The following is a 15,091-nucleotide window of genomic DNA, read 5'->3' as shown; positions in this document are numbered from 1 at the left end:
TGCATTTCCACGGACTCCTAAGACACGGTGTGGCGTTTTCCTTCCTGGTAGACTAATTCTACGGGTTAGTCTAACTTGGTGTCTGCTTCAACCTCTTGGCACGAGGAACAGTCCTTTGCAGGATGGAGTAACCTCAGCCCAGACGCCAGCGCTGCCAGTCCGACGCCCCCTCCTGTTTTTGTCCACTATCCCACTGCTTAGCTTTCTTAGCAAGCCTTCCCTAATCCTTTCTGCTAGAAACAGTCTCTCCTGTTTTGGAGTTTTTGGCGTGGCACTTCCGGTGTCGCCTGCTTCCAGTTCTGGCTTGCTGCCTTGGACCCCCAGCCCCCAGTGGGAAGACCCGGGGAATTCTGGGCTCCTGGCTCTGCCAGCTCCAGCTGGGACTGGATAGGGGCCCGAGCCAGTCTTTTCTTTTGTCTTTTATTTTTTTAAGTGGCTTAATTGAGACATATTATAAAGAGCCACTTACGAGAGCTCAGTGACTAGCGCTGTCATACAGTTTGCAGCCGTGCAGGTGACCCTTCGAGTGTTTCCTGTGCAGAAGTTCTGTAATCTTCTCCATGAGCCCACGGGCTCTGCAGTGCCCGGGTGTGAGTCTGCCACCCTCTGGTCTGCAGGCAGGCGTGTGCCGTATCCAGCTAGTGTCCATGGGGCACCCCTCATTGTGTGTTGGTTGGCCCTGTGTTGGGTGGGTGTCACAAGTGGGGCCCCCAGTCCAGTCAGCAAAGGACATTATTAGAACCACAAACTAGCAAATCCGTGGCATGGCGCTGAGCAGGTTACCGCTGTTTGTAAATTGAGATTGAGGTTCACACCCTACGGGATGCTCCCAGCTTATCCCCCAAAAGGCGACCCTGCAGGGTTTTAGGAGGCAGTTTTGGGTGCTCTCTGACATCTGGCCCTGAACTTCCCCATAGCCACCCCATTCCGCGCCGGGGTGGGGGGCCCAGCCGCTTGTGGTGCCCCATCTCCTTTTTTTGTTTTTAATTGTGCACGTTTCCCAGTGTGGAGGCCTGTAGGGGGGACCCGGGCACCCCGAGTCCACGCTGCCGTCCCGGGGCCCTGGCCAGCCAGGCGTAACGCATCGAGAGTGAGAGCGCGGATGGGCCGCGCGGCATCTGCGCGCCGCTGAGCGGCCTGGCGCCGCGCCCCGCCCCGCGTCGTCCGCGCTGCCCGCGGCTGGAGCTGGGCCGCCCTGGGCGCCGGGGCATGGGGCCGCCGGCTGCGCGCTGAGCCGGGCGTTCATGGTGAGTGCGCGGCCCGGGGCTCGCCGGGGTGCCGCCCGGCGTTCCTTTGTGTCCTTGTGTGCGGAGCTCGGGCGGGGCCGGGGGGATGGTAAGAGACCAGGGCCTTCGGGTCGCTCCCCTTGCCGGGAGCGCTGGCCTGGGGGGACCTCGGCGGGAGGAGGCGGTGCAGTGCCCGGGCCCCACGGGCGGGAGCCCGGCGCCCCATCCCTCCGCGTGCACGTGCTGACTCGGAGGTGCTGGGTGCTTCCGAGGGAGCTGACCGCTGGGCAGGGTCTGCCAGCGCCCACCTTGCCCAGTGCAGGTGAGAGGACGCGCCTCGCTTGGGAGCGGGTGGACCCTGCGGGGCGGCATCTGCACCCCCCGTGCGGGCCTCGCCAGCTTCCCTCGCCTCTCCCGGTCGTGTGGAGTGTTGACACGGACAGTGCCCGGCCTGGGGGCCTTGGTCTGTCAGCTCTCAGAGCGGGGGTATGTCCAGGTGCCCAGTCCTGGGCACTGGCGCTGCTGTGGGTGGGGGGCCTGCGGCTGCTGGCCACACCTCAGCCCTCGGGGCTCTGGTCAGCCTCCTGCAGGTGCCACATGACTGGCCTGCCATATTGCCGGCCTTCCCATCCCACCCGCTTGACCCTCAGGACTGTTTCTTCATTTCATTGTTGCTATACTTACGGTCGTTTTGAGAGAGGAGGAGCCAGAAGACCTCCAACTGCTGGTCTGTTGTCCAGATGACCACCACAGCTGGGGCTGAGCTGAGCTGAACACGCAATCCTGGGGTCCCTCCTGAGGGGCGGCACAGCGCTGGAGCTGTATGCCTGCTGCCGACACCCGGAGCACAGCCAAGGGCCGTGTGCCGTCGTGTGGGGTGTCCGTGTGCCGTCGGGTGGGGTGTCCGTGTGCCCTCGGGTGGGGTGTCCGTGTGCCGTCGGGTGGGGTGTGCGTGTGCCCTCGGGTGGGGTGTCCGTGTGCCCTCGGGTGGGGTGTGCGTGTGCCCTCGGGTGGGGTGTCCGTGTGCCGTCGGGTGGGGTGTCCGTGTGCCCTCGGGTGGGGTGTCCGTGTGCCGTCGGGTGGGGTGTGCGTGTGCTGTCGGGTGGGGTGTCCGTGTGCCCTCGGGTGGGGTGTCTGTGTTGCAGGCCAGCGTCTGTGGGTTCTGACCAGCGCAGCGTGGGCTGAGGGCATGTCTGTGTGGTGATGGGCTCAGAACACTGGGCCAGACACCCACCCGGCCGGGGGTGTTTTACAAAGCTAGTGTCGATGGTGTAGCCTTGAGCGTATTTTGACTGTTGAGCCGGAGCAGGGCTCTGGGGGACTGGGGGGCTTCTGGGGCCTTTGAGGGCCACACCTGTGTGAGGCAGCAGGGACGCCTCCATCCCAGGAGTGCTTGTTGATCTGGAATCCAATCCGTCCCTCTCTCTTTCGAAACAAGTGCCTGTTGAGGCAGGCTTCCGCTTTCCCTGGCCTTTGAACCGGCAGGTCTTAAACCCAGTTCTGGTGTCTCCTGCCCCTGAGGACAGGCCTGCCGTGGCTGTGGGCTCCCTCTCCCTGGGCCTGTCCCCCAGCTGTCCCCCAGCTGTCCCCCAGCTCGGGACACCTGCTCACTGAGACTGTCAGATGCCAAGCAAAATGTGCTGTCCGCGTCTTCCTCCGCTTGAAGAGCTTGTGCTAAGCCGTGAGTCAGCCCAGGAGATGCCTTCCGGAGGCTGCCTGCGCCCGCTCCACGTGTAGTGTACCCCTCCTGTCTTCCCCCTGGTGGCGTGGGTCTCACGTGACCCCTTCACGCGTGTGCTTCCTCTGCTCAATGCAGTCCCTGCTCTCTGCCCCCTGCCTGGTGTGTGTGTTCTGTGCTCAGGACCCTGGCCCCAGCCTGGCCCTGGCGCCTGCGGGGCGTGCCTGTGCGCTGTCCTTGCGCAGGCCCGGGGTTCTGAGCTGCTGAGCTACCACAGGCAGTGACCCACGGGCTTCTTGGAGATGCTCCCTTAGACAGTGGGGGCCTTGTCGTTAGTATTTGGGTTTCTTTGATTCTTTTTTTGTTGTTTTTTCTAAAATGCCATCATGAGTGCCCAAACTGACCCACGAATAGGGCTTCAAAAGCCCTGTTGCCTGCGGTGGACGCAGAAGCAGCCACGTGAGGGGCGATGTGTGTGATGTATTTGACTGCCAAGCCCATAAGTTTAACATGGGCCTTGCTCCCGCGTGGGGACACTCTGCTGGATGCCTGGGTGCAGAAGGGACTCCGCAGCCGAGTGACTGGCCACGTGTTCACTTACTCACTCCGTGGGCGAGAGGCAGAGAGGGCGGTCAGGCACAGGGTGTGTGTGTCTGTATCTGCTGGCTTCTTCCTCCACAGCCAGGCATGGGTGTGTGTCTGTGTGTGTGTGTCTGCTGGCTCCCTCCTGTGTGTGTGTGTGTGTGTGTGTGTGTCTGCTGGCTCCCTCCTGTGTGTGTGTGTGTGTGTGTGTGTCTGCTGGCTCCCTCCTGTGTGTGTGTGTGTGTGCGTGTGTGTGTGTCTGCTGGCTCCCTCCTATGTATGTGTCTGTGTGTGTCTGCTGGCTCCCTCCTGTGTGTGTGTGTCTGTGCGTGTATGTGTGTGTCTGCTGACTCCCTCCTGTGTGTGTGTGTGTCTGTGTGTGTGTGTCTGCTGGCTCCCTCCTGTGTGTATGTGTGTGTGTGTGTCTGCTGGCTCCCTCCTGTGTGTGTGTCTGTGTGTGTGTGTGTCTGCTGGCTCCCTCCTGTGTGTGTGTGTGTGTGTGTCTGTGTCTGTGTGTGTCTGTGTGTGTGTGTCTGCTGGCTCCCTCCTGTGTGTGTGTCTGTGTGTGTGTGTGTCTGCTGGCTCCCTTCTGTGTGTATGTGTGTGTGTGTGTGTGTGTGTGTGTGTGTCTGCGTCTGCTTGCTCCCTCCCCTGAGGCCGGGATGTACAGCCCAGCCAGGGTCTGTGCCATGTGTGACAGGCACCTTGCCTCCTGGGCTGCCCATCACAGGGAGCTGTTATTGCAAGCACAGCTGGGACCCACATCCAGCAGCTGGGTGTGGTGTGGGTGGTCCCAAATAGTGCCAGTCACTGCACCAAACCCCCATGCCAAATGGCAGTGTCTGTGTCTATGCCTTCTCTGACTTGGTGCGCTGAATTCAGGGTGCAGTTTCTGTCACCGCTGAAAGCTTTTCCTTAGACTAAGCATGAACAGCGAAATTGCCTCCGATTCTTGTCTGTGTGTGCGGTGTGAATTCTTTCGTGAGAGATACAGCTGCACAATGCTGTGCTGGGCCTCCAAGCCAGCCTCCCTGCTCCTCCATGGGGCTGGCGGGCGCTGGGCCCTGCACTGCATGTCGGGTGTGCGTGCTGCCTGACAAGCGTTCGCCCCAGGGAGCGGAGAGCTGATCCCGGGCTGGCAGTCAGGCGCTCGCTGCTCCGATTGCGGCGTCTCATGCCTGTGCTGGCTGCTCTTGGCAGGGCTCCTCTTTAGGTGTTCTGCCTGATGCTGTTGCTGAAAGGTTGCAGTATGCACCGCCCAGCCTCCCGGCCCTCAGGTGTGCTGGCTTTCCAAACGTCTCCGGAGCTGCCCATCTTCCTGTGGACAAGGAAGGGAGCCCAGGGATTCCAAGCAAGGGCTTTTTGGAGCTTGTTCTCAGACCTGTCTAGCCTGCAGGGCCACACTTCACCCTTAGGACTGGATCCAGAGCGTTTCAGGCCTGCTCCAGGACCCTCAGAAGAGGGGCTGGGCTCGCTCGAGCAGGCTGCCATGGAGGGGTTCCCACAGGCCCCAGCGTGGGCTGCCTGTGTCATGGGGCGAGACACTACCTGGCAAGCCTGTCACCCTGGCTGTACAAGGATGCATGCCGCGTAACCGCAGAGGGCTAACTGGACACTGGCCTGCATACTTTGCGCCCCGTGTCTTTGACTCACCAGGACGGGCCCAGGAGGCATGGAGCGCTTTGTGTCTCCCAGGCTCCAGTGGGGTGTGGCGGGTCTCACATTGTCCCTCAGTGCGAAGGCTGGTGACAGCCAGGCTCTGCACCAAGGCTTGCTGGTGCCGGTGAAGCAGTGGCTGTGCGACTGGTGTGGGGTCAATGCCAAGATGTTTGAGTCCGGGAGCCAACAAGCCTGTTTGGTCAGTTTCTGATGAGCGTGGGTCATTCTGATGTGGTAATGGGCCCATTTTACAGGCTTCTGATCTGGTCCACCCCAGTGGGCGGGACTGCTCAGCCTACGCACTCCCTGCTCATAAGAACCTTGGCTTTGAGGAAATTCTTGCTTTGTGGAAGCCTCTCAGGCCTGTTTGTCAGAGGTTTTACCAGCAGCCCTGCTGACAGCCCCGTCAGCCGAGTCCACACGCACAGCCAGGTCCTGGCGGCACGGAGGCTGGGGTATAGCCACCACCACGTGGAAGGCCTTTCGTCAGGAACAGCTGTGGCTCCGTGGGCTCCCCCACACAGAGTCCTCTGCAGCAGTGTCCCTCCCAGCGGTGTGGCCCCGAGAGCAGGGCCTGGAGTGGGCACAAGACAGTGCCAGGGTTGGTGTTTGGTTTTGCGGAGATCTCAGCCCTACTTTGAGCCCTGCCCCGGTCGCACCCTAAGCCATGTTCTTGGTTTGTAACAAGCCTTGATACCGGTCACACACGGAGCCCTGATCTGGATCACACAGGTTGCCTAGGGCATACACCAGGCTCTGTGCTGTAGGCCCTGACCATGTACCCTAGACGTTGGTCACATGGCCTGGCCCTGTGCCCTAGGCCCCAGTCCTGGCTGCACGGAGACTGGGGGCACACGTGCAGCCCGGCCCTGGGCACGCAGAAGCTGGGGGCACACGCGCAGCCTGGCCCTGGGCACGCAGAGGCTGGGGGCACACACGCAGCCCGGCCCTAAGCGCACGCATTGTTCAGAAACGGCACTTTGCTTGTCCTCATCCCGTGGACTGTGGCTCACCAGGTGTGACTTGGCATTGGAAGTGGTAGTTCTGGGACAGACTCGTGGCCAGGCTGTTAGGCTGCTCTCATGTCTCCGTGCTAAGCAGATCAGCAGTTTGAAGTGATGGTCTCCCAGTTTGCAGTGGCCTTTATGGTGATCAGTGACAATGGGGCATGTTCAGAAGACAAAGCTCTCCGTCTCCCAGAGACATGTATGTGGGCTCTTGACAAAGGCCTTCCCACTGCCAGGGTCGGTGCCCTCTGCCCGGGAGGCCTGGCCCAGCTGCAATGTTCCCTTTGGGGTCACAGGGAGGCCTGGCAGGACGTCCTGGGGCCACTGCGGGGCTGTGCGTGGTGAAGTGAGCCTCCTGCTTTGGGAGGGCGTTGTTAGCCCAAAGTCATCTCTGCTTTCTCTGTCCTAGGAATATGAAGACAAGGCTGGAAGAGCTAGCAGGCCGCCCTCCCCCAAGCAGAATGTGAGGAAGAACCTTGACTTTGAGCCACTGTCCACCACGGCGCTCATCCTCGAGGACAGACCAGCGTGAGGCGTGGGGCGGGCGTGGGCTTGGGCAACGAGGCGTGGGGTGGGCTTGGGCAGCGAGGCGTGGGGCAGGCGTGGGCTTGGGCAGCGAGGCGTGGGGCAGGCGTGGGCTTGGGCAGCGAGGCGTGGGGCGGGCGTGGGCTTGGGCAGCGAGGCGTGGGGCGGGGGTGGGGCGGGCGTGGGCTTGGGCAGCGAGGCGTGGGGCGGGCGTGGGCTTGGGCAGCGAGGCGTGGGGCGGGGGTGGGGCAGGCGTGGGCAGCGAGGCGTGGGGCGGGCGTGGGCTTGGGCAGCGAGGCGTGGGGCGGGGGTGGGGCGGGCGTGGGCAGCGAGGCGTGGGGCGGGCGTGGGCTTGGGCAGCGAGGCATGGGGCGGGCGTGGGCTTGGGCAGTGAGGCATGGGGTGAGTGTGGGCTTTGGCAGCGAGGCGTGGGGTGGGCGTGGGCTTGGGCAGCGAGGCATGGGGTGGGCGTGGGCTTGGGCAGCGAGGCGTGGGGCGGGCATGGGGCTTGGGCAGCTTGGCCTTGGTGAAGAGTGCGTAGGGTCAGGACGGGGCGGGGGAGGCGCCCCGACCCCTGCTTCTGGGGCCACACTCACTTGTATTCTGCTTGATACGGAATGGCTGACTTGACAAAGTACCTGCCAGGTTATTAGCCTGCAAGCTTTGCTAGCCAGAAAAGCCTGGGGTCTCCGTTCAGGTGGTTTACCCTAGTAAGTTGGCACCCTCGGGTGCCCGGGTAGCTCTTCTGGAAAGGTGCTGTGTGGCGAGTATCTTGGGGATACACTGGTGCTGTAGGAACGCTCCTACGGCAGCCCCCGCTTTACACAGGCTGTGGGTGACCCTTGGACTGGGGGCATGCAGCTCTGAAAGAAGGAGGTTGCATCCGGCAGTCGCTGCATCACACCTGCTCCTAGCTGGCCGAGGGCCGAGCTGGGATACAAGGTCTCTCACTGCAGAGAAGGGACGGAAAAGGGAATCGTAAAGCGTGGGGCCTGTTGGCTTCGCCGGCCCTGAAGCTTTGCGTTGGAGAAAATGCAAGCGGTGCTATTGGAAGGAATCTATCCTCTACGATTTCTTACTCCTCGAAAAGCCATGTAAAGGGGGGTTCCTGCCAAGTGAGAGGGCCCGTGGTCTGTGGGGAGCAGAGTGTCCGGGGTGCCCTGCAACTGTGGACTGCGGGGTGCTGCTCCCTTCCCAGGAATCTGGGACACCTCAAGTCCTCACATGGTTGAAAGAGCCTTGTGTTTTGTCGTCTTTTTAGATGGGGCTTGAAGGGGACATCGCATTGTTTCAGAAGCTGCATATTTAAAACATCATGCAGTACACAAGCTCCCAGATAACGTGAAAAACCTGACCAGGAAGTGCTGCCAGATGTCTGTGTCAGGGCCTGCGCTGGCGAGGCATTGCTCAGGGAGTTAGCCGGGGCTGCTTGTCAGGAATGCTTTGGGGTGCAGGCAGTGTGTGGGGATAGAGGCGCAGTGAAGGGTGGTTCATCTGCAGTGTGTGGGGATGGAGAGGCGCAGTGAAGGGTGGTTCATCTGCAGTGTGTGGGGATAGAGACGCAGTGAAGGGTGGTTCATCTGCAGTGTGTGGAGATAGAGGCGCAGTGAAGGGTGGTTCATCTGCAGTGTGTGGGGGATAGAGGTGCAGTGAAGGGTGGTTCATCTGCAGTGTGTGGGGATAGAGGCGCAGTGAAGGGTGGTTCATCTGCAGTGTGTGGGGATGGAGAGGTGCAGTGAAGGGTGGTTCATCTGCAGTGTGTGGGGATAGAGGCGCAGTGAAGGGTGGTTCATCTGCAGTGTGTGGGGATGGAGACGCAGTGAAGGGTGGTTCATCTGCAGTGTGTGGGGATGGAGAGGAGCAGTGAAGGGTGGTTCATCTGCAGTGTATTATTTTTCACACTTCTCTATAATTTATTAACAACATCTATTTTTTTTTAACTTTTTATTTCCTTTTTTTTTTTACAACATCCTATAGTTTTTAACTCTTATCATATAATTTATTATACAACATATTTTTATTTTCTAATCTTATATATTTATGATCCACTTCATTTTATATTTCTCAGATTAGCTATCATTGATTTACAACATCCTTATATTTTCATTATCTTTTCATTTACTTTTGTAACAACATCATATTTATTTATTATCTTATCCATATCCTTTTTTTACATCAACCTTTATATTTTCACTAGTATCATTTCATTTTGGATAACATCAGTTGATTGTTAATATTATCCTTTCCTTTTTAACAACATACCATTTTTTTTATTAGATTTTAGTGAAGTTTGAGGTTATAGCAGCTTTGTGTTGTATTGAGCGTTGAGTGACGGGTTTTCAACATCAGGGGAGTGCGGTATAGCTTCTCATTTAATTTTTGTTCATCTTCTTTTATTTTTTTAATGTATATGCTCATTTAATTGTTTTTCATCTTCATTTGTATTTGGAAATATTCTCCTTTAATTTTTTAACTCTTCTTTTTTATTTTTATCTGAGCCGTTACTTTATGTAATCAATTCATAATGAGTTTCATTATCTTACTCCTATCCTTTTTTAACAAATCATTAATGTTTTAACTATTAGCGATACTTTTATTTCAAATCCTTTTTATTTTTAAATATTATCAGTTATTTTTAACACTTCCTATATATTTCTTTCTATTTTCATTTAATTTATTTTATCTTCAGAGTTTTTTGTATAGATCGTCAGTGTAATGTATGTTCAACATCAGATGTGTTTTGATGGAAGCTTCGATGAAGGTGGTTCATCTGCAGTGTGGGGATGGAGAGGTGCAGTGAAGGGTGGTTCATCTGCAGTGTGGGGATGGAGAGGAGCAGTGAAGGGTGGTTCATCTGCAGTGTGTGGGGATAGAGGAGCAGCGAAGGGTGGTTCATCTGCAGTGTGTGGGGATAGAGGTGCAGTGAAGGGTGGTTCATCTGCAGTGTGGGGATAGAGGCGCAGTGAAGGGTGGTTCATCTGCAGTGTGTGTTGATGGAGAGGCGCAGTGAAGGGTGGTTCATCTGCAGTGTGTGGGGATGGAGAGGTGCAGTGAAGGGTGGTTCATCTGCAGTGTGTGGGGATGGAGAGGTGCAGTGAAGGGTGGTTCATCTGCAGTGTGTGGGGATAGAGGAGCAGTGAAGGGTGGTTCATCTGCAGTGTGTGGGGATGGAGAGGTGCAGTGAAGGGTGGTTCATCTGCAGTGTGGGGATGGAGAGGTGTAGTGAAGGGTGGTTCATCTGCAGTGTGGGGATGGAGAGGTGCAGTGAAGGGTGGTTCATCTGCAGTGTGGGGATGGAGAGGTGCAGTGAAGGGTGGTTCATCTGCAGTGTGGGGATGGAGGTGCAGTGAATGGTGGTTCATCTGCAGTGTGTGGGGGATAGAGGCGCAGTGAAGGGTGGTTCATCTGCAGTGTGTGGGGGATAAAGGAGCAGTGAAGGGTGGTTCATCTGCAGTGTGTGGGGGATAGAGGTGCAGTGAAGGGTGGTTCATCTGCAGTGTGTGGGGATAGAGGCGCAGTGAAGGGTGGTTCATCTGCAGTGTGGGGATAGAGGTGCAGTGAAGGGTGGTTCATCTGCAGTGTGTGGGGGATAGAGGCGCAGTGAAGGGTGGTTCATCTGCAGTGTGTGGGGGATAAAGGAGCAGTGAAGGGTGGTTCATCTGCAGTGTGTGGGGGATAGAGGTGCAGTGAAGGGTGGTTCATCTGCAGTGTGTGGGGGATAGAGGTGCAGTGAAGGGTGGTTCATCTGCAGTGTGTGGGGGATAGAGGTGCAGTGAAGGGTGGTTCATCTGCAGTGTGTGGGGATGGAGAGGAGCAGTGAAGGGTGGTTCATCTGCAGTGTGTGGGGATGGAGAGGTGCAGTGAAGGGTGGTTCATCTGCAGTGTGTGGGGATGGTCATTAGGGTTCAGCCGATGTGCATGCTGCATTTATTTTACATTCGTAAGAGAGAGATCCTGAGGTTCATAAGACATGTGGAATCTTAACAAATTTACTTTTTGGTCTGTGAGCTTCACACTTGTGAATAGCTAATGCTTTTGGTGTCCCCTCCCAGCTTCAAACTTTTTGTTTTTTTAAGATTTACTTATTTTTTATTGGGAAGTCAGATTTTACAGAGGAGAGACAAAGATCTTCCATCCACTGACTCTCTCCCCAAGTGGCCACAATGGCTGGAGCTGAGCCGATCCAAAGCCAGAGCCGGGAGCTTCTTTGAGGTCTCCCATGCAGGTGCAGGGTCCCAAGGCTTTGGGCCGTCCTCGACTGCTTTCCCAGGCCACGAGCAGGGAGCTGGATGGGAAGCAGAGCAGCTGGGACACGAACTGACGCCCATATGGGATCCTGGCACATGCAAGGCAAAGACTTTGGCCACCAGGCTACCACGCCGGCCCACCTCAATCGTTTTGATTAAATGTTTGTAACAGTCCCCGTGCATGATTTCCTGTGCAGAAACCTGCCCGCGAAGCCCGCCGACGAAGCGCAGAGGCACAGGCAGCAGTACGAGGAGATGGTGGTGCAGGCCAAGAAGCGAGGTAATGGCCCGGAGCTGGCAGGGCGGTGTGCCGCGGGGCGGGAACTGGTGGCCCAGGGGTCCCCAGAGGTAGGCAGCACCAGGATCTTGTTAGTAGTTTGTCACTTAAACTTTCCCATCGGATATGCATGTCTTTGCTCTCCATTTCCAGTTGCTTTCACCCGAGGTAACACTTTGAACCTAAGTGAGAATGGAGACTGAGTTAGCAACCAGAGCTGGGCTGGCTTCAGGTGGTTGTCATGGGCAGAGTCTGTTGTCTGTGTCTGATTTCTCTGTTCACCAGCTGAACGGCACCTGCAGTGGAATGCGCGTGTGTAGGATGGATAGCAGCTTACAAAGGAAGGTCATTCCACAAGGGCTCCGACAGGGCTGGACCTGGAAGACGTTCTGCTGAGTGCACTGAGCCAGACTCAGAGGGCCAGGGCGGTCACAGGAGGTTCCCTGACTGGCAGACAGCTGGGCAGAAAGTGGGCACAGGCTCGCCTGGGGCTGGCTACATGGGGGCTCAGCATGCGAAGCTGCAGGCAGTGGCCCTGGCCGCCTGGCCGTGTGGATGTGCTTACCAACGTGGACTTGTGCTCCCAGTGTTGTCGGTATAACTTGGGCATAGTTTGCCACAGCCATCCCTGGCAGGCCTCTCCTGCCACCCAGAGGGTATGGAATCCGCAAGGACACCCTGTCTGCATGTTGCCCACACGTGTCTTGTGTGCCCGGGCCTCCTGCAGGCCGCCCACAGCGTGCCATGCCGAGCTCAGCTGCTGCCAGGTGGTTTTGTTGAGGAGACGGTGGGCGATGAGTGCAGGTGTCGGATACAGGTAGAGGTGGGCAGCATCTCCATGCGACGGTGCTGGGTGACAGGGCCTGTCGAAGCTGGGGGCGTTTCTCGGAGTGGCTTTCTGTGTATGGAGAGGACTGCTTAGGCTCTGAGCAGTCCCTGGGTCAGCCTTTCTGTACCGCTGGAATCGTGTTTGGGGCTGTCATGCTGCTGAGGCCCCAAGTGTTCTGAGGTGCCCAGGGTGGGGAGAGCCCCGGGAGTCGTCCCTCGTCCAGGGCCATCTTGCTCTCCTCGCCTGACATGGTGGGTGCCCGCACCAAGTGTTTTCTTCTCTTTGATCATGATTTGTAGAGCTGAAAGAAGCTCAGAGGAGGAAGAAGCAGCTGGAGGAAAGGTGCAGAGTGGAGGAGAGCATCGGCAACGCCGTCCTCACCTGGAACAATGAGATCCTCCCCAACTGGGAGACCATGTAAGGCCGGTCGCCTGCCGCGGGCATCTCCCGCTCCTAGGTGCTCCGGGTCTGTTCTGGGTGCCGCCTACCTGCACTGCTCGTCACTGCTCACCAATCTGTGCTGCCTCAGTGCTTTGAAATGTCCCCAGCGTCCTGTGGCTCTCAGTGTGAGCTCTGACCTCCTGAGCTGGCAGAAAAGGCCACCCTGCCCTCTGCTGCCCTGCTTCCTCCCCTGCCATGTACCCACAGCTCGCCATTGTCCCTTCCAGCCCAGGGCCAAGGCAGTCTCCTCTCCCTGGGCCTGCACTGGCACCTCTGCCACATCAAACCCCTGTGTGATCTGGGAGCTTCAGTCTTGGTCCTGATAAGAACCTGTGGGTTCTCTGGCCATCTCTCCCTCTGTCTGAGAACAGTGTCCTCTGATGCTGAGCCCTGGGGTCATTACTGAGTGTGCATCCAGCACATCAGGACCGTGCACAGGGGTGAACAGGGAACTGTGGGCTGGCCGCTGAGTGTGCATTCAGTACATCAGGACCGTGCACGGGGCGAGTGGGAACTGTGGGCTGGCCGCTGAGTGTGCACTCAGTACATCAGGACCGTGCACAGGGGCGAACAGGGAACTGTGGGCTGGCCGCTGAGTGTGCACTCAGTATGTCAGGACCGTGCACAGGGGCGAGTGGGAACTGTGGGCTAGCTGCTGAGTGTGCACTCAGTACATCAAGACCGTGCACAGGGGCGAGTGGGAACTGTGGGCTAGCCGCTGAGTGTGCACTCAGTATGTCAGGACCGTGCACAGGGGCGAGTGGGAACTGTGGGCTAGCTGCTGAGTGTGCACTCAGTACATCAGGACCGTGCACAGGGGTGAGTGGGGAACTTCAGGCCAGCCAACCTTCTGCTCTCCTGCGTGTTGGAGTGCCGGGACTTGCTTCTGAACCCCATGGCATCGTTCGTGTCTCTCGGTGGGCCAGGGAGCCCTGCTGTGGTCTCTCCCAGGAGGACACGCCATCCTCAGCCTCCTCTCCCAGGCAGCTTCCCTAGGAGGCTGGCACTTCCAGGAAGTACTGCCAAACAGAGATCCTCTCCCATGCCCGTGTCCCTGCCTGGAGGGTCCAGCCCGGCCCTGGTTTGTCCTGTCCTGTCCCCGTGTCCTCCAGCTACCACTTGACGTGTGTGGCTGTGCCAGGCTCCTGCACTGTCCCCTCACTGAGTCCTCACAGCTGTCCTGGAAGGAGGCATCCCCATGGACTTTAGGGAGGTCGGAGCAGGTGCCAGAGCAGGCTGACCTTCTATAGGCTCGGCAGGCAAGGGTGGAGCTAGGCCACTGCTGGCTTCTGCGGCTTGGAGCCTGTGCTTCCCTGTGCGGGGTGCAGGCAGCTCCGGGGGAGTGTGGTGCTGTTGGATGCTTTAGGCTGTGTGTCTGTGTGACCGGCAGATCCTTGAGACTGCCTGGTTCTGAGGGTCCTGAACCCCTAGAGGGCCCCTCTGCCATTGGGGTTAGCCTGCAGCTCACCCTGGGGAGCCCCCCTGTGCGCAGTCCTGCATCCTGGTACTTGTCACCCACACCCCACCCCAGACACATCCTGTGGGAGGGCAGCAGCCCCTTCCCTTCCTTCATGTGCCCATCCTTCCCTCGGCTTGGGGCCAGGGCCCTGTGCCCTGTTTGGGGTGCTCTCTGCTGTACTGTCCCCTTCTCCCTGTCATAGCTGCTGCAGAAGGTGCCGCTTGGTCTCCTTGCCCTGGGATGCTGGGTGTTGTACTCCCCAAGGCAGGGGCCGTGAGGGACACAGCTGCAGGCCCCTGGCTCCTGTGGTGTGTAGATCTTCCTGGGAACAGACTCGTACACTCACACCTGTCTCTGTCCAGGTGGTGCTCTAGGAAGGTTCGAGATCTGTGGTGGCAAGGAATCCCTCCAAGCGTCCGAGGCAAAGTCTGGAGCTTAGCCATCGGCAACGAGTTAAACATCACCCACGGTGAGTGACTGGCATGGCTCCAGGTTTGCGGTGCGTCCCTGGGCCTCGCGGCCTCTCCTGCCCTAATGGGGAGAGCTGGGGCTGCCGCTGCCAAGCTGTGCCTTTAAACATGCCGGTTGCCAGTGTCTGCCCCAGGACGGGGGCAGCTGGGAGGCCTGGGCTCAGCCACTTGAGAGCCAGACAGACAGGGAGCTCCTGTTTGGGTCCCCCATTCCTTGATGGGGTCTGAAGTGCAGGACAGGTGCTCCGTGCTGTTTCAGGAGGTGGAGGCTGCGCTTAGATCTCCAGCCTTCTGTTGGGCATTGCAGAGGTGTCTGAGTGCCGTGCTGGAAGCTGCCTTCTGGGTCATATTGTGCTGCATCTGCCCATCCTGTGTGTGTCTCCCAGAACCTGGATTCGTCCCCCTGGGCACCCCCAGTGCTCCGCAGGGTTGGTGCATTCCAGGCCTCACAGCTCACACTAGGCACCCAGCATGTGCTGAGCATCCCGCCCGCCCTGCCTTCTTTGTGTGCAGGACAGGCCTTTCTGCTCTTCTTCCTGGACGGGCCCTGGACCTGACTGTGACCGCGGTGCTGGCGCTGTGCTGGCGTGCACCTCTGGTCCCTCCAGCTGCACAGCTCCAGCTGGAGGGCAGGCTCCACCTGGTGAGGGTTTCCCAGGCAGCTGCAGCCTGCAACTGGGGCCGTCCCTTC

General features: G+C 58.3%; 1 protein-coding gene across 5 annotated transcripts in view; it reads left to right on the top strand.

The window, feature by feature from the left end:
- The window catches only part of TBC1D14 (TBC1 domain family member 14), an 88,476-nt gene that overhangs the window by 47,466 nt on the left and 25,919 nt on the right, over positions 1–15,091 (top strand). For all 5 annotated transcript variants that reach the window (XM_040966386.1, XM_040966388.1, XM_040966384.1 and 2 more), the window contains exons 4-7: positions 6,562–6,680; positions 11,122–11,204; positions 12,330–12,447; positions 14,293–14,399. In XM_040966386.1, the coding sequence (XP_040822320.1) occupies positions 6,562–6,680; positions 11,122–11,204; positions 12,330–12,447; positions 14,293–14,399 (427 nt within the window). The remainder of the gene's footprint in view (positions 1–6,561; positions 6,681–11,121; positions 11,205–12,329; positions 12,448–14,292; positions 14,400–15,091) is intronic.

This window comes from Ochotona curzoniae, unplaced genomic scaffold (assembly GCF_017591425.1).
Source record: "Ochotona curzoniae isolate NIBS_2020 unplaced genomic scaffold, NIBS_Ocur_1.0 scaffold_4505, whole genome shotgun sequence".
Classification (NCBI taxonomy): domain Eukaryota; kingdom Metazoa; phylum Chordata; class Mammalia; order Lagomorpha; family Ochotonidae; genus Ochotona; species Ochotona curzoniae.
This window is presented reverse-complemented; position numbering and strand designations above follow the sequence as displayed.